The sequence below is a fragment of the Chiroxiphia lanceolata genome, chromosome 2 (genome assembly GCF_009829145.1).
Source record: "Chiroxiphia lanceolata isolate bChiLan1 chromosome 2, bChiLan1.pri, whole genome shotgun sequence".
Taxonomy (NCBI): Eukaryota; Metazoa; Chordata; class Aves; order Passeriformes; family Pipridae; genus Chiroxiphia; species Chiroxiphia lanceolata.
The window spans coordinates 34,341,763-34,365,680 of NC_045638.1; the positions used below are offsets into that span (position 1 = coordinate 34,341,763).

Sequence of the window (23,918 nt, forward strand, 5' to 3'; positions counted from 1 at the left end):
GCTGGTTCCCTCAATTAGGAAGGCTTCCTCACTTTTGTTTAATCCCTTGCTTATTAATGGCGCTCACCTCTTTGATCAAAGACCAGCACTGATTTCAATTAGGGTTGAGCAAGAACCCAGTGACAGGAAAGGCTGTATCAGGAGGAGCAGCTGCTGTGCCCTGAAGGATTTTTTCACCCTCATGACCAAAATCTATAGTCATAGGTGAAGCGTAGTTATTCCCAACCAAGCTGGAGAAAGCTCATGTAATCCTTTGCTGGCAAAATAGCTCTGCTGAAATAAAAGCAGGCGGTACTGACTGCCTGGGGAGCTCCAGTTCTTCCCATCTTGAGCACAGGGGAGGGACCAGACCCTTCCTACAAAAGGGTGAAGCCACGAAAAGATAAACCTTGGCTTCACTTTTGAACAACGCTGTCGAGTGGGGTATCGCTGGGGTGAGTAGCTCTACCTGTATCTGCCTGGGTTTTTAATAGCTGTGTCTTCATTAACTCTAACCATGCCTGTTGTCATCTCCAAGAGGGAGGATGACTGTCTAGGTACATAAAAACTGTAAGAGATCAGGACAGTCGAATAACAGGCAAAGTCAAGTTTCTAGACTACTGAAAGATGGGATGGACCCTCAAGGGGAATAAGCAGCACAAGTATATTTTGGGGAGCTGTGGGGGAAAAAGGGGGGAGCAATGGATTTACTAAATATTTGCAAAGCCACAGGAACAAATTCTGAGCTATTATCTGAGCACATGCCTGTGGGTAACAGAAGACAAATACAGTTACTTAAATACCACATTATGTGTTGTGCTAATGTCCTGATATGCTCTCCCAACTACTTTATGTTGATAAAAACTAGGGACTATAAAAAGAAACCATAAGAGTTGCATCAGAGGAGATCAGAGCAGTGGGAAAGAGGAAGCTACCCCAGAAGGAGACAATGCAGTGGGGTGTCAGCCAGTGGTACAGGGATGCGCGTCTGCCTTTGGCCAACTTCACTAGAAACTTCTGCTTTGTAAACCAGCAACTCTAGAAACAAAGTGCATGGCAGGACCAGGCTCTTTATGTTGTGGAAACAATTAATAGAATAGCTGGCTGCCTAGCAAATATATGCACCTGTTACTACAGGGTTGCACCACTCATCAACAACATCCACAAAGTCTTTGAGATGTGTCTCCTCCTAAAGTGACCAACTTCTGGAAAGGCAAACAAGGCATTGCCATTCTGCAGCATCCATGGCATTCGCTGAGGCTCCCTGGTAAAAGTCCTTCCGTGTGTGTGCTACAGGCAGTAGTTTGAAGCTCTTTGCTGTTGTGAGATCAGCCTTTGCATGTTCAAGGTGAGGAGCCCTGCAACGAGAGCAGGTGACTTCACACACAAGATTGTGGCACAGATGGGAGTAGGAGCCAAGTCTCAATGATGCTAATAAGCCCTAATCACAAGAATATTTTTTTCTTTATCGCTCAGAGTACTACAAAACCCTCCCCTGCATCTTTCGTTAACCTTCCCTTTTATCACCCTAAATTTGGGAAGACTGGGCTAGCCCTTGGGGCAACTGAATGGTGCAATGCCTCAGTTTTCCTCTCTTGCTCTCCTGACATGAGAAAAATACTGAGCAAGGATTTTTTCCTATCACATGTCCTGCTGCTGGCACTGCAAACCAGACCATTCAGAAGGGCTTTGGTCCCTGCCTCATCATTCATGTGACTGCTGACTGAATACAAAATGTAAAAGGTTACCTGCTCCATGCAGATAACATCAACTGTTGCACATTTTTAACCGTCGCTGAAAACAGCAGCCAGTTTCATTGGACCAGTGCTGGAAAAGAGTCACCAACTCAGGTCTTGCAATATTGTCCTCAGCAGGTGCGTTGATGTGATGAACTGCAGAGTTTCGCATAGGTGTCCTCCAGCTTGGTAAAAATATTCATCTGTCTGACTGAGGGGAAAAGGGTTCTTAAAATTCTTTGGTTTATGCAGATAATTGTTTGTATATTAAAAGTTTTAGCTGTCTGCCTGCTTATTCAAACTTCAGCTTGACATGAAAAATGAAATGTGTGTTTGCATGGGGGGAAGAGCGGGAGGCAAACAGAAATGTTTTAAGGCCAGTCATTAATTTGTACTTTACCTATATCTTTTTGGGGGGTACTGAAATGACCAATTTTTGTCCAGATCATTTGAAAAGAGATGTGGACTGAGGTTAGAAAGGCTATTTTCAAATAGCTACCAGAGAGAGGATTTAGTTTGTAGAGCAGACAGGATGTTTTTACATTAGTTTTTCATTTCTAACAGGAAATTTTTCTTGTGGTCTCCAAATTCTGGTAACTTTAAACAGTTTAACTTGGAAAATGTTTCAGTGACACCCGTCAGCCCCTTAGTCTCCATAAGGGGTTTAGGCATGAGTCCAGGAGGCTGGAAAGCCAACAAAATATTGGAGAGAGGATATAGGCAGGGTGAATGTGACATGTTTTTCTGCAGGGATTTTGTTTCTGGAGAATATGGTGGGATTTGATCCTTTTTGATTGGAATTTCTCTTGTCTTTCCTTGCATGCTCATCTCTGATGGGTTAATGTTGTGCCAAGCAGAGTGTGAGGTGCCACAGAAGAAGGTGCCAGGTGGCAGGATGCCTGGGGAGTGATTACACTGGGATGTTTTGAACCAGGGGTTTTGGGGTCGTTACCTCATTTTTCCCTCTGAGATGATGTATTTGGTGAAATGCTGCCGCTTCTGCTGCAAAGTTCCATAGGGTGCTGACAGGGAGGGTTCGACAGGAGGTGTACCACTAGGTGGAAGGGGGACACAGATAGGATGAGACCAGGGCTGCCAGTTTGTGGGGACTCTTCTGGAGGGCAGTGCTGCCTCTTATGGTATGACGACCCTTCCTGTTAAAAACCTCCATTTTCATCTGCTTGTAAAAACTAGTGAAAGCTCAGCCAGCAAAGCACAAGTCTTCCCTTCCAATTGCCCTCTTCTTAAAAAAGGGGAGGGCTGATGATGATTTGAACCAAAATATTCAGCAGTATGAAAAACTCCACAGCTGAAATAACATGCAGGAGCTATTTCCTCGGCAAAGGGGATAGATGCTGAGGCTGGATGTGCAGATGGGGAAGGAGGACACACATTGAGGCTCTGTGGGACAGGGCAGGTCTCCACAGCATTGCTTGGGGGACATGAGAGGGGTGAGTGGGCAGCTGGTGCAGGTAGGTTGGTTTCTCCCCTGACTGTGCCTTGTGAAACAGTTGGCAATAGTGTGATTGCGTACTCCTCATGTGGCATGTGGGACAGGCTGTGAATCAGTGTTTCACCACAGCTTATCTACCAGGCCCCTATTTTGGTGTTACGGAAGCTGGAGAAGAAGGATGTAAATGAAACAGGAGCTGGTGAGAAAAGAAAGCTTTAATAAGGCTTGGTTGGGTCAGTGAAACAATGGCCAAGACAAATACACACTGGCTGCTGCAATCTGGAGGCTTTCTGCCTCTGCAGGAACTGCACTGCTGCCGGGCTGCTGCTGAATGCCATTTTCCCACAGGGATGAGAGCAACTCTGTGTTTTCCAGGCCATGATATAATAAAGTCAGCATTGTGTCTCCTAGCCTCGGGTCCCACATATGGCAGCCACATGACACAAAGCTTTAACCGAAGAGAAACTCACTCCACCAGCTTGAGCATGGTTTAACAGGTTTAAGGAGGTTAAAACCTGGCATCTTATTATGTATCCTCATCTACAGTTTAGACTGATGCTGTTTGCCTATGTGGAGTAGCTTGCTGCCCAGACTCTTGTGGCCAGTTTTTTTGGAAGAGAGGGGGATATAGTTGATAGGTGGGTCATTTGAACCTTACCTTGGTGGTGTGACTCATTTCAGGAAAGATCCTGTGCCCCAGCCCTGGTATTTCCACTCATAGTGATTGACTGGCTCTTCCTACGTATTTTGAAGTGCATTAGTGCTAATTAATTATCTGTAAACCTTATCACCAGCTCACCTACTAGGAAACAATGCCTGCTTGAATACAGTAATCCCTAGGACTAATGTTATGTCAGGGATTGGCTACCTCCCAAGAAATACCTCCCCAATCTCTGGAAAAAATGTGCTGAGGCTGGTGGGTGCTGCTGGGATGTGGCTCCATTAGCATTAGCGGTGACTGAGGCAACGAGTGGGCCTCTTTCTTTTGTAAGAGCTGAATGGTGGAGGATATTGCTCACATCCCACTCCACAGCAAGGGCAGGGCAAACCCAGGATCCCTATTTTGGAGGGCATCAGTGGGCTCTGGACACAAACCTGACGGATTGTGCACCCCATGCCAGGGCTGTGGCTGATTGAGTGGTGTCCCTGTGGGTACCCTGCTGCAATGGGGACAGGAGGATGGGGTAGTTAGGGCATGAACAACTCCTGGCAGAATCAGATGCATGGAATGGGAGGTTCACTGGTGTCTTTGCCCCCAAAGCAGCAACGGGGGTAATTACATCCCGCAGCCTGGCATGGGGTGAAATTCAGAGTCTGTGGCAGGGGTTGGAGATGAAGCGGGAGTGGTGAGGGGGCTGATGAAGATGAAATGCTTAGAGGGAAAGCAAAACAGTAGGATTTCAAAGGCAGGAGCCTTCCTCAGTGTTTGCATATTCACATTGACTTGGTGTGGGAACAGGCACGTGGTCTGGCCTTGGTGGCAGACAGCAGTCGGTATTATGGGTACATATATGTCTTCCCGTGGAAAAAGCCAGTGCATCTGCGTTGGTAAGGCAGAGCCTTGTTTTCTCACAAAAAGACTTCCGACTCATTTGTGCTGCCTCCCATGGTCTGGGGGACCCTTGGGATCACTGATCCCCAGACAACAGCTGGGTGCCAGCTCAGGGCCATGGCCCAGCACTCCCTTCCCTGGAGGCAGGTGCCTCATCAGCAGCTGTGGTTTAGGAAAGTTTTGCTAAGGAGAAGCATTGGTGTCTTAAGCTCATTTCCAGCCATGAGGCCATGGAAATGCCATAGGAACCTCCTAAATTACTCTGTCATGTGGGATTTGGAGTACTTTGCCATTTACAAACTCTGCTTTTAAGCATCGTAGGCATAAACATGACAGCTTTTCATTAAATCCATTATTAACTCTCTTCCCCTCAGACCATGTCCTCCTCCATCAAAATCGAATCTGTTGTGAAGGAGAAGAACCGGATGGGAGAGTGCCCGGTCTGGGAAGAAAGGGAGAATGCACTTGTCTATGTAGACATTAACTCACAGAAAGTTTGCCGCTGGAGCCCAATCACCAATGAGGTGCAGAGCGTGTCTGTGGGTAAGAGTCTGTACTCGCTTCATTCTGGGAGTGACTCTGTCTGCCCCATCCATCCCTCCTGCTAGGAGTCCTGCAGCATGGTGGTGTCCCTTACTTTCCATGGGGCCACATGCCCTGTCCTCCCACAGCGTGTTGCTGAGCATGGTGTGGCCCAAGCCAGCTGAGCAGAGGGGAGTGTGCTCAGGTGTGGAGGACCATGTGCATGTTGCCCTTGATAAGCCTAAATGGGAATGCGTGTTTCATTTGGGACCTGCAGAGCCAGACATACAGTCCTAATGACTGTATCTGCCCAGAAAGTGGGAAAATCTTTGGAACACAGAGCTAGTGAGATGTGCTAATGATCCCAGGGGAGAAGGATCTTAGCATCAGCTCAGCCTTTCCCAGGTCAGGGATGTCCCAGTGAAGCCCAGATACCCTTAGTGAGTGCTGACTGATGGCCTCAGAGCTACCTGTCATCTTCTGCTCCCTCTCATCCACAGATGCCCGTGTCGGCTCGGTGGCACTGCGGCAGTGTGGGGGCTACGTTATTGCCCTGGGAACCAGGTTTGCCTTTCTGGACTGGGACACCCAGGCAGTCACCACCATCCTTGAGCTCGAGCAGGATAAACCCAACAACAGGTTCAATGATGGGAAAGTGGATCCAAAGGGGAGGTTTTTTGCTGGTAAGTTCCTGGCAGAAATTTCCCCCAGAGCAAAGGGAAACTTATTACAGCGTATTTTATATAATGCATTTTATTCTTTGTTATTGATTCCTCAGTTGAGTTCCCTACAAAACCCACTGTCACCAGCATGAGCCATTTTGCGAATGCTCTGCTCAGTTACTGCCCAATGAAGGAGGACAAGGGACCCAGCATTCTCTGACCTAGATGAGGAGAGAGGCTGTTGGCAAGAGCCATCCAACAGGAAGGCTCTGCTACTTGGTGGATGATGTTTGTCAAACACCTGCCTCCATGGAAGGTGAAAAGCCAGTGAAAGGCTCATGTAGGCGGGAAGTTTTCTGGTGGTATAGAGAGGGATGCAGCTTCAGCCTGGAGAAGAGGAGTCTGAGGGGAGACCTCACTGCAGTCTACAACTTCCTTGTGAGAGGAAGAGGAGGGGCAGACACTGATCTCTTCTCTGCAATGACCAGTGACAGAATACAAGGGAACGGCCTGAAGCTGTGTCAGAAGAGGTTTAGGCTGGATATTAGAAAAGGGTTCTTCACCCAGAGGGTGGTTGGGCACTGGAACAGGCTCCCCAGGGAAGTAGTCACAGCACCAAGCCTGACAGAGTTCAAGAAGTATTTGAATGACACTCTCAGGCACATGGTGTGATTCTGGGGGATGGTCCTGTGCAGGACCAGGAGTTGGACTCGATGGTCCTTGTGGATGGTCCTTCCAACAGCATATTCTGTGATTCTAGAACAGAACATGAGCTGCAGTTTGCATCCTTCACATGCAGCCTCTCCAAGTTAGCCTGTGGGAAACACGGATGTGGGGAGAGATCCTCAGCCTCCTGAAGGCAGGAGAGAGGTTTAGGTTGGGTATTACAAAAAGCATCTTTAACTCAGAGGATGGTAAAGCACTGGAACAGGGTCCCCAGTGGTCATGGTCCCAAGCCTGCCAGAGTTCAAGGAGTGCTTGGACATCGCTTTCAGGCACATGGTGTACACCTGTATTTTATGATCACAGACAATTTAAATGATGAAAGTGGCCTACAAAGAGCAACAACAAAAAGAGTACATGATGCTTGCCTGCATCTTAGCTTTTACTGTGAGCAGAACCTGAACCCCTGGTATGTCATGGTGCTCCTTTTGGTCTTTGGTGTCTGTGACTTAAACCTTATGGCAGTGCAGAAACTCACCCTTTCACTGGCCAGGATCAGCTCTGTGGGAGGCATTTGCTTCTGATATGTTCCTTTTCCTCCTTCTCATCAATCTCTCAGGGCCTGGTTAGACCCTTCATCATAGAACTGTAAAATTGTAGAATCATGTAATGGTTTGGGTTAAACAGGATCTTAAAGACCATTTAATTCCATAAAGACCACCTAGTTCCAACCTCCCTGCCATGGGCAGGGACACCTTCTACTAGACCAGGCTGCTCAAAGCCCCATCTAACCTGACCTTGAACACTGCCAGGCATGGGGAATCCACACCTTCTCTGGTCAACCTCTTCCAGTGTCTCACCACCCTCACAGCAAAGGATTTCTTCCTAAAAATATTTTCTTTTTAGGAAGAAAAAAAAAATTACAATGCTGTGATTCTCCCTAGGACCTCTTGGTAACAGTCAGAGGAGTGTTTTGATTAAACACGATGAACAAGCTTCTGCTTTCTTCTAACTGTGCTCCCATTTCCATTTCAGGTACGATGGCTGAAGAGACAGCACCAGGCGTCCGAGCGAGGCGGCAGGGGGCTCTCTATACCCTTTTCCCTGACCATTCCGTAATAAAACAGTTAGACCAGGTGGACATCTCCAATGGTCTGGATTGGTCCCTGGATCACAGGACCTTTTTTCACATTGACAGCCTGACATATGCTGTCCATGCCTTCAGCTATGATGTGCACACTGGAAAGATTGGTACACATGCTTTTTGCTCTATTGCTCTATTGCTCTTTCTGCAGCAAGACCTGGGCCTGTGAGATGTGGTTATTTATTTGACAGATCTCATATCTTCTGCTTACAACTTCTCACTAGGCTGACTGTGGTGTTTCTCAAATTTAGCTACTTATCAGGTGTATTTGGTTAACAAACTTTTGACAGTCCTTCAGCTTACTTTCATCTGGAGAGATGGCTCATATTTAGACCCATTCAAGGAGTTCTAGGGAGCAAGCCATTTATACTCCGGAATGAGAGGGTTTGCAGGATGCTATTTACTCTTGAGTGCCATCTACTGGAACACTTTGGTTGTACTAGCTCCATAAATATAGATGGAGACTGTGCATGCATATATGTCGCAGAAAGGTATTTGGAGGATCAAGTTATCATTGCGACTGAGATTTCCCAATTCTGAAATAAAAATTGCCTTCAGATGTTGACAAATTTCACTTAAATTCACTTTCTGGTTAAACATTTTTTGTTATATCCACAAAAAGGAAAATTTAGGTGCAAGAATAATGGATATAACTTCATTTCAAAACTCTGTGAAATATTTCCGTGCAGTATCAGCCTGATATACTCCATATGAATTTAAAAGGCTGAACCACCTTTGTACTCTAATGAGTGTGGACTTTGTGTAATCACTGCTTAAAATTACACGAAATAACTACATTCACTCAGATTTCACTTTGCCGAGAACATCTATTCCTACAGATTTTTAAGATATAAGATTTCTAAAGAAGATTTTATGCAACTTTCCCTGCTGAAAATACAAAAATGTAATGTGCTTGAGCTTCCTAGCCTTAGCTAGGCTTGCGACTGTCTCTTTTTGGGTGGTAATAGCCGGAAGGTGCTGGGTCAGTGCAGTTGGTCCACTGCCCATGGGCCCTGCTCCACGGACCATGCGCGTGCCCTCCAATCCATCCGCACTGCATCCTAGACCACTAGCAGTTGGCATCCAGTCTTAATCAAAACTGGTTGCTTGGTTCGCCATTAAAAAGTGAAGTTCTTGATCTGCAGCTGGGACCAATGGCTTATCACACGTGTCATTATTTATGTGACATATCCAGGCTGCCATGACCAATGAAAGTCCAGGAAAAATTATTGCACTGGCAGCAGTCGTGTTGTGGCAGGTAGCAAGTGGGTTAACAAGGGAGATGGGGGCATTTTGTTCTTCTCTTGGTAAAATAATAGGAGCCCTAATTCAGTACAATCCCAAACTGCAATGGCTTTGCTGGGGGCTTGTTTCTGCCTAAGAAAGGCTAAGTCTGGCTTCTAACAGTCTGCAAAATGCATATGTGATGTACAGTTTGCAGAATGTCTTTCTCATGGAAAATGAACTTAGCTGTTTGCAAGAGCATGGAAGATGTTAGACTGGAATCTGATACAGAATCAGTAGCAGCCCACATAACACCGGCTTTGTATCTCTTCCCACAGCCTGCCCCAAACTTTTGTACCATCTAGAAAAGGAGGAGCAAATGCCTGATGGGATGTGCATAGATGCAGAAGGGAAGCTCTGGGTGGCCTGTATTGATGGCAGCAGAGTAATTCGTATAGACCCAGAGACCGGTAAGACTTCCACCAGCATGTGCATATGGACATGAGAGGAATGGCAGCCAGGAAGAATGGTTTGGAGGCGAGATAAGAAGGTGTAATTTGTTGCCCATTTCTGCCCCATGGGTTGCCAAGAACATTCCTGGTTCAGTCCCCGATCATGTGAACACTGCAGCTCCCTGTGCTGCCTCCCAGTGCCAGGTACCCCTGCTCCCATGGTTTGCTGATGCAGCACACACTGTTCTTAATAATATCGCTAAAAAAAAAGTGTACTGTATATCTACTGCAATTAAAAAAAAAATCTTAGTGGTGTTTAACTGAATGTTTAACTAGGAAATGCTGTTAAGGAATGAATGATGGCCATCCTAGATCATGTGTTCCTGCCCTTCCTGGCCTCACATACTGTATTGCTGCATTTTAAGAAATGGAAGTGAAGCTTCACAGATATGGGGGAGAGCCTGAAATTTAGTTAGGGATGAGGCAGATGAATGAATGTGATATCCCCACAAACTATCCTTTAGAATATGTTTTCTGTCTGAAGGGGAGATGCCTTCTGGGTAAGTCCCACATCTGTGCCATGCACAGTACATTCATAATTACATTCATAGTACATTCATAATTACATGCTTCCTAGAAAATGGACATTAGAAAACAATTGTATGTTTTTCCCAGGAAAAAGAATTCAGACTGTGAGGCTGCCTACTCCAAGGATCACCTCTTGCTGCTTTGGTGGAAAAGACTACTCAGAAATGTACGTGACTTCTGCATATGATGGACTGGACGAGGCCACCTTAGCTAAGGAACCTCATGCAGGAGAGATTTTCAAGGTGAGCAGATTTTATTTCTTTCTTTCTATACATCAGACCAGCCAAACCTCATATTCTAAGAGTGTGTTGGTGTTCACCAAGCTCACATTTGTCTTGAATTGGCAAAGCATATTAAAAATTACTATGACTTGTTTTGGAAATAAGGACCACATATAAGGGCTGCAGATAATATTTAAATTAGCAAAATTATTGAGTGGTGCTTGATAATCTTAGTGATTTTAACTTTAAGGAATTTGAAAAAACTCCGTGCAATTACTCTTTTTGGGCTCCTTTTGAAGCAGGGGACCCTACACGTAGGAGTTGGTTGCTATAATATTTGTTCTACAACATTTGAATGTTTTCATTATACTCGGAGATTTATCTGTTTCCTTTCTTTCTTTCTTTCTTTCTTTTTCTTTCTTTCTTTCTTTCTTTCTTTCTTTCTTTCTTTCTTTCTTTCTTTCTTTCTTTCTTTCTTTCTTTTTCTTTCTCTTTCTTTTTCTTTCTTTCTTTCTTTTCTTTCTTTTTTTCTTTCTTTCTTTTCTTTCTTTTTTCTTTCTTTCTTTCTTTCTTTCTTTCTTTCTTTCTTTCTTTCTTTCTTTCTTTCTTTCTCTCTCTCTCTTTCTCTCTTTCTTTCTCTCTTTCTTTCTCTCTTTCTTTCTTTCTTCCTTTCTTTTTCCTTCTTTTTTTCTTTCTTTCTCTCTTTCTCTCTTTCTTTATTTTTCTTTTTTCTCTTTCTTTTTTCTCTTTATTTATTTTTCTTTCATTCTTTCTTTCTTTCTTATATATTTATTTTTTTTTAACAGATAACAGGCCTGGGTGTGAAAGGGATTCCACAGAATTTCTATGCTGCTTGACCATTGACACTAAATAGCAAAGACGAAATGCTTGCATCTTGTAGTAACTCTGACCAGGAGAAGTCAAATGAACTACAGAATTTATCTGTGTGAGGATTTGTAAGCCCACATTTGGGAGTGTGCTTGTTTGGAATTGAAGATATTTCTTCTTCTGTGGGCCCATGGCTTGATGCAATAGGTTAGAGAGGTAAAGTTAATCTGTGTTACAGCTTGATAGCTTTTGTGACTTACCATGAACCTCTTAATGCAGAAGCGCAGTTTTGTTGAACTTTCTGACGACTAGCTCTGGATTTTCAAGTCTATGCAGTTCGGAAGCAGAATCTGACTCCTCATGTTACAGTGATGTACCAGCAATGATATGGCAGATTTTAATAAACATTTTAAGAGTGGTGACTTGAACTGGACTGTTCTTTTGCTGTGAGACTCCCCCTGAGGTTTTTTTTTTGATGATCAGACCTTTCTGTAGTATCCAGGTTCTATTTTTAGATCCTTGTTAGCCTTTTTCCAGGCTGTCCTCTAAGACACCATTTAGGCTGCTGAAAATCAACTATGCAACTATATTTAAAAGAATGCTTACAGATGTTTTTTTCTCTGCATTCAGATATTACCATGAAAACACTGACTGACCATACACAGTCAGTGCACAAACAGGCTGTGAGCTACCAGGATACAAAAAAGGATGCTCAGTAGAGTTACCCTGTCAGGGGTCATATTTACACCCATACACATGGACTTCCCTTTGCTTTACATGTCTTCTTATTGCATGCATGGCTTCGCCTTCCTGTTCCCCTTTCTTCTTGTGCTCTTCCTCTCCTGTTTCAAGTACCTTCCTCCTTTTTACCTTCAGATCCTCCCCTTTTGTCCCCTACAGAAAGCATAACATCAAAATGTATTTTTAGAGGCTGTTCAAATGATGACCCAACCTTATCCTGGATTCACTGAACCACTGCGATCCTTTCAGTATTTGAGAATGCTTGAGACCTGCAGATAGGCAGTGAAATTTAGCCTTTGCATTGAATTTGCTCTTTTCTTACTGCCTGGAAAGGTACACAGCACATCATACATTTTCAGATCCTTAATGCTGACACTTCATGATGTTACGAAGAAGTCAATAAGATGCATCATCTACCAGACCAGAGCTTTCAGTGTCTTCCTCTGAGGTATTTGACCTTTTCATCCCTGTTATTCAAAGCCTTGAGCTAGCCCTCAGACTCTTTGAGCAGGGAGAAAGTACTCACTGCCTCACAAGGATGATCTCCCCCAATAAGCTGTAAGTGGAGGAGCAGAGGAATTATGGTTAACCGTGCAGAAATGTTAAACACAGTCTACATGGGCCTGTATGCAGCTTACCTCTAGAATTAGCTGTTTTCTCCAAAACCATAATCCCTTTCCTAGTTAGGAGAGGGATTCTTTCAAAACTCCCTCTTGGCAGTTTTGAAAGAACCAAGCTGGATTGATTTCTTTCTTTGAAAATATCCATATTGCCCAACTCTCTTATGTGGTAACCTTCTGGCCTGCTGACAAGCAGATCTGGTTCTGAGCTCTGATGAGGCAGAGGGCAGATCAAACCACACATCCCAGGAAAATGTCCTAGCCATTTCAAAGGTGGATGTGATAGGGAAAAGTTATGTCCTGTATTTGGCCCCTCTGGTTGAACTGGGTCACAGTCCAGAAAGAAATGTGAGATCCAGAGGTCTGAGAAGGGAGCTGCATTCACTAAGTACTATTGAATATGCTTGGCCATTGAACAGGATTTTCCAAAATGATTTATTTCAAAACAGTTACCTGAAATTTACTGTAAAACCACATTAGGTACTTTTCAGACACTTACTCTAGATGATTACTTTAGACCATTAACAAGCACTTTACTTCTATGCTACTTGACCAGTTAATTGGTATAACAGGATAAAGGGTCTCGGCCCATTGCTCTGCCTCACTCCTACCTTGCCTTGGAAGAGAGATGAGTCCAGAGAGCTGCACAAAGACAACTTGATTGAGAAATAAAATTTTCAACTTGTTATATTTGCTCAACATCTGGGCTATTGTTTTTTTCCCTGGTCATAATTCCAATAGTAACAATCTGCTGAGGCTTCATAAGAGCACATCAATGCCAAACTGGTATGAGGAACCTTGACAATTATGCAAGATTTCCTGTTTACCCCATCTGGAGAAGAATGCAAAGGCAGGATGTTTGGAGTCAAGTCAAGTGTCCTAACCTTTAATTTGAAAAAAAAATGTAGGAAATGAGTGCAGATACCTTGTTTAATAAAAAATACCCAATTATTTGCAAAATTGCCTATTTGCTAGGCTCTTTGCTCTGCCAGAAAAGTAGATAATTTTGAAACAATTTGTACTTGAGAAATCCTTAATAGTCTCATAATTTTTTTCTAGAGCTTCCCCAAGCATGCAAGCCAGGGTTGCTGGTTTGCTGTTTTCCAGCCACTCCTTCCTCCATCTCTAAAGGGAGATACAGCGTGTACTGCTCTCAAACTCCAAGGTCTGAGTGCTTTGGGAACTCTGTAGCGCAGCTTCTCGAGCTACAGATGGTTTGAAGATGAATTTCTCTTTGATACCCAAGGGCTCACTACTTTTCTTCTCCTCAGGTTTCAGAAGTGTCTGTTTTGTGATTTCACTTTCTAAAAAAAAAAAAAGTGGTGATGAAAACCATATTGGGGCTATTCTGCAGCCTCAGTTAACCAAAGCGAAGTAAAGGCCCTTTGCCTTGAGGCAAAGGGCAAGAGCATGAAGGAAGGGACTGGGTTCATTCCTTTTGTGCATATAGTCCTCAGTATCTATGGTATAGATACCATACTATATATGGTATCTATAGTCCTTGCTGAGGATAGAGTCTGAGGTGGTTACTGGGTGGCTGAGTACTTGGTTGGTGTGGGTCAGCCCTACATGGTGAGAAGCATGACAGGGAGGATGCTGGCAAGGGGCAACCTACTGATGGATCACAGTCAGAACATAAACCAGCTATTCAACAAGATAGCAGAGACTGATGGGAGCTGGCTTCCCTTTTAAGGGAGTGGTCTGTACATCCTGCCTTTTACAAGCTTTTCTAAGTATTTACTATGTTTTATGTATATTTAACCTATACTGTGCTGGATAAATCTTACTTCTCTTGCATGCTTTTGTTTGTGTTTGGAATCGGCTTTCAACTGGGAAGAACTTGACTGCCTTTTCTTGCCTTTCTGAAAAGACATGTCTTTGAGAAAACCTATTCAATCTAAACCAAGGGGCTCCAAATATTTGTAAGTGCAACCTGGATGTTACAGAAACTAGTTAAACATCACAGCTTTGCTGACATTGCTTCTGCATCCCATGTGCTCTCACAGGTCTGGAATTGGTAAATACAGGGATGTAAGGTTTGCTTCACTGGCTTGTACTGTTGTGCCTGGGACTTTGGGTAGCAAAGACATAAAAATACTTCTTAATCATAGATAAAAAGATATAATAATTTTTCTATAATGATGTTTATCTATTTCTTCTTGTGATTATCTACTTCATTATAAAAAGTGTAAAGATGGCCTCTTCACTAGTGAGAGAGGGGGCAGAGACAAAGTAGCTGACTTTAAATGGTCAAGCCCATCTGGTGACCAAAGTCACCCCATAGGTCATGCAGTGATCCTGTTAATTGTTCATAGGGCAAGTGGCTTTTCATTTTCCAAGAGTATTTTCATGTGAATAGAGGTTCAAAGTTCAATGTCTTTCCTCTTATAGGCTGGCCTGTTTCTGTAAAAAAATGTTGCTACCAGGATAGGTAGAATAAGATGACATTAAACTAATAATGTTCTCAGCCATTCTATGGTTAAGTCCTCACTTTGTGAAGCATATAAAAAATATGCTGGTGACCGACTGGTGTTGTGAAATTCTCTACCTGACTGCATGAAAATTTGCTCCAAGCCCCCAGTTAGAAACCAGCCATTGGTTAACTTCGTTCTTGAAATACATCAAACTGTGGTGGAATAGTACAGCATTTGGAATTAAAACTTTTTGACTTATACAAGTTGTGATAGCCTTCTTTTTCCCTATCAAACTTTATGCCTATGACTTTTTAATAGCAGCTATCTGTACTCTGTCCTGGGATGTTCTAGATAACTGTAACTCTTGTTATTCCCCGTAAGAGGTGCTGTCACTACAGGATATCTGTGTCAATTTATAAAAAACAGTATTCCCTCTTGTACATTCAGGACTTTACATTTACTCTGGGCAACCTGTTCCAGTGCTTCACTGCCCTCACAGTCGAGATTCTTTTCCTAATATCTAATCTAATTTCAATTAAAAGCCATTCCCCCTTGTCCTATCACTATATGCCCTTGTAAAAAGTTCCTCCCCAGCTCTCCTTTAGGCTCCCTTCAAGTACTGAAAGGCTGCAAAAGGTCACTCCAAAGCCTTCTCTTCTCTAGGCTGAACAATCGCAATTCTCTCACCTTTTTCTCATAGAAGAGGTGCTCCACCCCTCTAATCATCTTCATGGCCTTCTTCTGAACTCACTTTAACAGGTCTGTGCCCCTTCTGTACTGGGACCCCAGAGCTGGATACAGTACCCCAGGTGGGGTCTCATGAGTGTGGAGTAGAGGGGCAGAATCCCCTTCCTTGACCCACTGGCCATGCTGCTTTTGATGCAGCCCAGGGCATGACTGGCTTTCTGGGCTGTGAGAACACATTGCCAGGTCATGTCCAGCCTCTCATCCACCAGCACCCCCAAGTCTTTCTTGGCAGGGCTGCTCTTGGTTACTGCATTGTGACTGATTCGGGGTCTCGCAGATAATCTCTGTCAGGAACAGGAAACCAACTCCATTTCCTTATTGTCAGTTCAGTGATTTACTCACTATAAAATCACTGAGAAATAAATTACAGTGTAATCTGAAGTCTGGGGAAGCTTTCCAGTGACTCTCATGTGCCTTAAAGACAGGAGTTACTTCATTTTTGACATTATGTCTGTATAGCTGAGTTCAGGCCAAGCATTTATTTTCTGCTACAGAAATTGCCTCAAGGCACTATGGTTTTTTGTCAGCCCTTTCTTTGCTCATGTACACTAACTAGACTAACATGTTAGTTGTCTTTCTCGTTTGTATTATAACATTAACACAAAGCTTTGTGAACTTATTAGGAAAAATTTAGGGTGCTCTCTTACATGGAGATGAGAGTAGAAATGAGAAGTTCTGCAAACCCTCAGATAGAGAATGTATAAATACTGTTGTCTTTAGTAGGGACTTCGTTTATCAGCCTTTAAAAATGGAAATGTGTTAATTTTACCTTCTTTTTTTGCTTTCTTACTGATACCTCTAGGGACAAGAATGTTCAGAAATAAAGCAGTGGAAGATTATTTTGTTCCACAATGGTGCTAGCTTGTTGTTTTCATTTTCTCTTAAAAACTTTTCACTAATTCTGCTTTCCCAAAGCAAGGATAGTGCATGGAGACCCATTTATATAGTTCCAGCATTTGTATCTTAATCCTAGGTGCCTGGTGATTCCCTCAGTCTCTCTCTCTCTGCAAATAAACAAACAAACAAACAAACAAACAAACAAATTTTTATAATCAATAAATTCCCTTCCTAGATGTAGGAGAAAGGTGCTTTTGGAGGCCCCCATAGGGAGATCCACTCTAACTAAAATGAATTTTTAAATTTTGTAATGTCAATAACTAAGTGCTTACTTTTGGTAAATTGGAACTCTTTTTGTACATCTTTAAAACACATTCTTCCTTCTATTGCTGACTCATTTGCTTGAGGAAGTCTGATCCAACAGGTAGACGCTTAGCCATCCCCAAATCTCAAATAAAACAAAAGCAGAATTCTTTGCATCTGACCATCTCTACTAAAATCTTCTTGGAATGTCAAAGATCTCTTAAAATTGTTTCTGTTCATGCAAAATTTCATTTTTCTCAGACTATAAGACCAGATCAGGTACCAAAGAGTCAAGTAATGCTGGAGGATATAACATCAAAACTTTCTCATGTGCCTCAGAGATAAAACTCTGAGAATAACATAGAATAGTCAGAAAGAATGAAAGAAAATGTTTAATGGTATAATTTTTAATACTAGCCAGACAACAAGATTTTCCAGTGATAGATTGCCAGAGGGGAACCGTCTCTAGACAGTGCTAAAATACTCCTTCCTTCTGAACTGCATGTACCTGTGTACTCTATGTTTGTGTTATCTGTGATATTAGAAAAGTGTTTGGAGAACCTTAAGAGTTCTAGTGAACACTTTATGCCTTCTTTAAAAGAAAAAAGTACTAACTGTTGCCACTGCTAAATTTTGCGTCTGTTGACTCACTTCAATCCCAAATGGAAGACAAGCAGAAGTTTCAAAGACAGTTAAGTTACCACCCTTGTAATGAATACTGACACCTGGGTAGAAAGGAGGTCCAGGCTAATGATCCAGCTAAGAGAAAGTGAAGGATCTGGCTGGTGCCTCAGCAGATGTTTGTTTAGAATAACAACAGCAGTGCTGTCTCTTGTGTTTCATTGGGATGCATTGGGGATGTCGAGAAGTGTTGGGGCTCTTGTGACAGAGGAGAAGCTGGGGGCAAGATTGTCAATTTCTGATAGACCTGTGCTTCATTTGATTTCCTGCCTGTAGAACAACTATGCTTCTTAAGCTCTTTACTTGCAAAATATGTGTGGTTCTGAGTATAGGAACAGAAGGATGACTTTGCTCCTTATTATATAGGAACATATTTTGTTGTAATACCTATCCAAGGGACAAGCTACTACAAGCTACAACACTCTAGCTATTCACTCCTATGCTTCCTTTCCTGTATTTAACTGTTTTATCTATCAGCATGGCTTTTTTGGGCAATTCTGCTTGCTGATTCTCTGGGTAGATAGTCATACATTGAATCATAGATTCACAGAATGGTTAGGATCGAAAAGGACCATAAAGACCATCTAGTTTCAAACCTCCTGCCATGGGCAGGGATACCTTCTACTAGATCTGGTTGCTCAGACGCTCATCCAACCTGGCCTTGAATATTTTCAGGGATGGGGCAGCCACAGCTTCTCTGGGCAATCTGTTCCACTGCCTCACCACCCTCACTGTGAACAATTTCCTCTTAATATCTATTCTAAACCCACAGTTTAAAGCCACTTTAAAGCCATATTGCTCTTCTGCTTTTTACTCTTGGCACTGAAAGACATTATTTTATTGTGTTTAAGCCATAAATAAAAAAAAAATGAAAGGTTACTGAGGTTTTGGTAGTGGCAATGGGGATGGGCACTTTTACTTAGTGCAGAGGGAGTACAGCAGCTGATGGAAGCCAGTCTCAGGAACTAGGGTGATTCAGGGAGCTTTACAAAAAGAGCAAGGAGCTGGATATGCTACAGGTGTTCCAAATCATTTACTATGGGATAACACCACTTTTCAGGACTTTCAGAGTCCTTCAATCATGGCTCAAAATTAAGCAGTGCTCTGTGCTCACAATTAAAATTGTTCCGAGAGAGATTCACCAGCACCTATTCTGTGTGCCAAAGAGAAAAGAAGAGGCCTCATAAACTGAGAAGAAGGACTTCTTAATTATTTGATATAAAGACACCAGTTTCACAACCATTACTTCCCCTGACAATAGGACCAGGAGACACTCTATGAGGACAGCAAAGCCACTCTCACCTTGATAACATAGGTCCTACTGCATTCTTACGGTGCACTCCTTTCACACATGCAGCAAAGACATGTGTAAACCTTTGATTCTTCAGTAGTCATTCTGACAAACCCTAATCCTGCATTACGACCATTAGAGTATCAGAAATCAATAGCACCAAGCATCCATGACCTAGAAGTTAAAAACGTACATACAGTCTTTGCTGCACAATATGACAGGTAACTGAAGAATAATGCAAGGCATAAGGTATCAGTGCAATTAAAGGAAGGAAATCCTTACTGATGGAAGACATCTTCAGCTAACTTAGTTAAGTCTAAGCTAACTTAAGTTCTTATGAATTCCTGATGATACTTGCAAGGAGAGGCTTCCTGCTTTCAGTACAGGAGGAACCATTTTAGTCTGAAGCGTTCTATTACTTTGGCACTAAACTAATCTTTACATCACTAAAACAAGTGTATATACCTGTTATTTACTCTTGAGCTGGTTTAAGTAGTTTCTGGAAAACACTAGGTCATCTCTTGCATCCTTCCCATTGTTCTGTTTCCTGCAAGAAGTGTTTACTGTAAAGAGTTAGCTGGTGAAGTTTCTATGTTTTATGGTGCAGGTTGCTATATTCTCTTCAGTTTTATACCCTTAAAGGTATGTAGGATTTAAAAATTTTCTTCATTTAATTTATCTAAAACATAGAAGTTGATGGTCAAAAACACTGATTTTACCATTCCTGAAGAGAAGACCTTATTATGACATATGGGCCATTTTGTATTTTTCAAATATATTCCTTCAAGATTTTTAAAGATGCAGAGAGAAATCAAGATATTGATTACATCATGTTACATTTTTAATTTTTTTTTTTTAAATATTTAACATACCTAAACACTTCTTTGTGAAATGAAAGCTGAAATGCTAATATATGATCCAAAGCCCTACGTATGATCTGATGGAGAATAAGGCTTCTTCTGGGCTCTGCTATAAAACCCATTTGTGCTACTTACATAATAAGGAAAGGAAGACTCTTCATCATTGACTTCTGCTTGAGAGGTGTTACTGCCTTCCCTTGAAATACCTTGTCCATTGGCACTTTACAGGTGGATCCCTGGTAAACCTACAGTGGGGTAATTTTAAATTCATGCTATTAAAATCCTTATGCCTCATGAAAACCCAGTTTTACATCATATATCTTGTTTATGTTACTGCATGCAAGAAGTCTGCTTAGGACCTAACTTCAGCTTGCAAGCTTTACATTCTATCATTTGCATTATTTTTGACTAGTAATTATTTAACATGAAAAAACAACTTCCACACCTGCCTCTGCTATGGACATTTGGCCTGTATGCTGGTACATGACAAATATAATATTATTAGATTACTATTTTATTCTTATGCTGTATTTTTATGAACTGAAAAATCCTCCATGCTTGTTTAAATAAAACGGAATTAACATTTAGTGTTATAGATTTACCTTATTTTTACATTCTTATATATATATATATATGCGCTCAAGCTAACACAATTACCTAGACTTTGTATATTTTGGGATTTTGATATTAAGAAATGTCATGTTTCCAGGGAAATGTCCAGCCATATTCAAAAAGGCTTTCTTTTACTGTAGCATGTCTCCCAAGTATTCTGCCTTTCACGTGCTTCATTGATGTTACCATGAGTTTGAAGAGGATGTACATGAGCAGCCAGCAGCCTGGCATACTCCTAGATCCACTGATTTCCAGTGTTCAGACCCTGTATGCAAACCCCAGATTGACTGTGGGCAAGCACATGGACTATCTAGACTTGCTTGCTGTCATATTTACTCTCTGACACCGCATCAGTAGCACATGAAATGATCTTACTTCAGAATCTCATGTGTTCTATGTTGTGCTGTCGATGACTGAAGCTGTCCTGAAACTGACCTTTGTGTTCCTCTCAAACAAAACACGTACTAGACATAAATTTCCCCAAACACAGTCTCTGAGTGCAAGTTATAGCTTTAAATTAAATCTTATTTAGAAGGTTTGGAGCATAAACAGAAAAGAACTATGAGGTAAAAAAGATGGCAAGAACCCTTACATTTGGTTCAAGGTTACTGGGGATAATGAAGAATATCTGCTGGGAAAGAAATATAGCAGATTGCTTGGAAAATTTTGGTTTGCATCAGAAAAAAATATTTCTGATTCAAGAAGTAAAGTAAGCAAGCAAAATAGAGATACTTTTATATTCATTGACAATTGTGAGGGATGGTTGAGGATTTGAGGCTAGAAGGTCCACTGAAGAGTGGCCATAAGAAAAAAGATCTGTGAGCATTCAGGAGAAGAGGAGGAATAGCAGCTGAGGATAGGAGGTAGATTTCAATAAATTCACAGAACGGGTAAGCAAGATCTCATGTGAAGGAAAATGCTGTTAAAGTGTTAGTGCCTTACAAAAAATACACACAGTAACATAATATCCATCCACAGGTGTATACTACCCCACTGTGAAGAGAGAAAATGCAGTAAGGGATCAGCTTGATTAAAGCACGAACTGTCCGTGAACCATAAACACAAGAAATAATCAAGCTGGAAGCAGAAACTGGGTCAGACTACTGGGAATGAGTGATAAATATAACATAAAGGTACAGGAACAAAATCTTAAAAAGTCAAAGCTCAAAACAAGATGCATCTGCCAAGAGGTATAAATCATTTTAAATCATTTTAGAAGTGCAGCTATAGCAGAGGGAAGGTGAAAGGAAGGGTGAATTAGTCAGCTGTTCAGCAGAGAGGAAAAGATATTACTAGATGATACTCAGACGGTAAAATTTCGTAATAACCTCTTTTTGCCTCAGTCTTTACAAGAATGATCAATTTCAATTGATAGGTTATATAGTTCATACCAGTGATATCAGTAAAGATATTAACTTTGAATGGAAAAGGAAAAATTTAGAGATCAGAGTTTTTCAATTCAATGAGGGATTATGTGTTTTCTTATGGAGAAATTAAAGACTTTCATAATGGAATATTGAATACAAATGTTTTACTTGAAGTGTGTGATGGGCAGGTAACATCTTGAAAGGTTCATGAAGAAAAAACCAGTGACTGTCTTTAAACAAGGAGAGAGGTAGATTGGGGTATGATTCAGCCACTAGCTTAATTTCTGCTTTCAGAAAAGGTTTGAGCAACTGATAAAACAAACTATTTGTTAGTTAGTACTGGAAGACAATGAGGATGTGAGTAACAGCCAATACAGAATTATCAAATCCGTGTAATTTCTCCCTACAGCAGGACAACAGGATTTGAGAACTATGGAAAGCCATGTCATGTCAAAAGAGCAGCTAACTCTTTGTTCTGCCACTGTAGGTACCACTTGTGAAGGGCAGAAATAGCTGTAGATTAAATTTGTCTAAGACTGTAGACTGTTTGTGCTGCCTAAAGTACTGGATTATTGAGTTTGTTTGTACTCTGTGTTTTCATGATTAATAACCCAGTCTGCGTCTCATGATGTTCATTACACTGCTGGTATAAGAGTAAGGTGTAAAGGACAACAGGGACAGCTGATCATAGAATCATAGAAAAATTTGGGTTGGAAAGGACCTTAAAGATCGTCTAGTTCCAATCCCCCTGCCATGAACAGGGACACTTCCCTCTAGATGAGGTTGCTCAAAGCCCCATCCAACCTGGTCTTGAACACTGCGAGTGTGAATGGGACATCCACAATTTATCACAGCACCACAGAATGTTAAGGGTTAAAGGTTGGAAAGGACCTTGGAAACCATCTATTCCAACCCTACCCCTGCCATGGGCAGGGACACCTTCCACTAGACCAGGTTACCCGAGGCTTTATCCAAACTGGACTTGAGCTTTGCCAGGGTTGGGAAATCCATATCCTCTCTGGGCAGCCTGTTCCAGCATCACAGTACCCTCACAGTAAAGAATTTCTTCCTAATATCTTACCTAAATTTCCCCTCTTTCAGTTTGTACCTATTACTCCGTGTTCTATCACTACAACTTCTCTGAGCGTATCGCGTTAAAGAAAGCTTGGTACAGATACACAGGGATCATCTTCCTGGAAGATCCAGAGAGAGATCAGCGCTATCATCTCCACTCTTGGGTAACTGAGGCACAAACAGGATTGTTTAAGAACTCCAGCAGATTTGGAGGGATTTGGAGCAGAACCCCATCTGCTACCTCCTACTCTTCTAACACTTAGCGGGTTTTGGTGATGTGGGGACTGAAGTAGGGGTTGATAAGTGGAATTAGTGAGAGTAACTCCTGAAAGAAGGGTAGGTAAAAATTAGTACCCCGGAAAGCTAATAGGAAACCTTTCAGACTTCATCTTTCCTCCTCTGGCTGCTGCTGCTGTTGCTCCATCCTGCTCCCACTCAATGCCAATGCCAATGCCAATGATGCCTGTTTGCATCCACTTTCACAAGTGTGAGTAGGAGTAACTTGAGTCAGCTCCTTGCCACTTCTTCAGTGTAGGTGATCTCTGCTCAGCAGGCAGCCATCAAAGCTGCTGGGGTGGTTTTGGAGTGGCTATCCTAGGAATTTGCTCTTGATTTTCCGTAAGAAGCAGGTCACCAAGAAAGAGTTGCTATTTTCTACAGTCTGTCACTAGGGGCTTCTCAATAGGGCAGAAAGCAAACTTCTTGTTTACTTTTACAAATGGCTTTATCCATTCCAACTGCATATTTCCATGTACAGTTGCTTGTTGATGGGAAGACAATGTCTTAAGGTGAACTGTCATTCATAAGGAACATCTCCTACTATGTTAGTGACTTTTCTTAAAATTTAAACCACATAGGGTAACTTTATAAACTTCTCATTTATTTTCAGCATCTGCTTTAAATGTTTGTGAGGTTGAGGAGTGAGGGAGGAATTAATGTCAAAAAATGCTAGGTTCACTAAAGTTCTTTCTTTTCCTTTAAAAATAGGGAGTTTTGTTGTTCATTCTTCTTCTGTTATTATTCTCAGGATGATCTACTGACTAGGCTTATTCCTCTTGAAAGATGTTGCTTAAAAATATCTTTTAAATCACTTCCCCCATTTAAAAAAACCCTCCATCATCTACAAGTTCACCTTTTTTTACCAGGTAAGATTAGGGGAGATTGAGTGTGGTGATGTGCTGACCTCTGCTGGTGTCATCTTTTCTTACTGAAACCCCTTTTAAATGCTGAATTTGATACTCCAGAAAATAGATGATACAAGACCTGAGGCAGAATCGGTAGCCATATTCCAAAGCTATGGTAAATCTAATGCTTTGGCTCTTCAACCAATTCACAGTTCTTGGACAT

The 23,918-nt window shown here is 42.0% G+C and overlaps 1 protein-coding gene across 1 annotated transcript; it reads left to right on the top strand.

Moving 5' to 3' along the window:
- Window positions 1-1,717: 1,717 nt before the first annotated feature.
- On the top strand, window positions 1,718-11,452 carry LOC116782630 (regucalcin-like). The gene is made up of 7 exons (XM_032679445.1): window positions 1,718-1,853; window positions 5,095-5,263; window positions 5,743-5,925; window positions 7,603-7,818; window positions 9,274-9,405; window positions 10,063-10,217; window positions 11,003-11,452. The coding sequence occupies exons 2-7, from the start codon at window positions 5,098-5,100 to the stop codon at window positions 11,051-11,053; spliced, it is 903 nt and encodes a 300-aa protein (XP_032535336.1). The 5' UTR covers window positions 1,718-1,853; window positions 5,095-5,097; the 3' UTR covers window positions 11,054-11,452.
- Window positions 11,453-23,918: the final 12,466 nt, after the last annotated feature.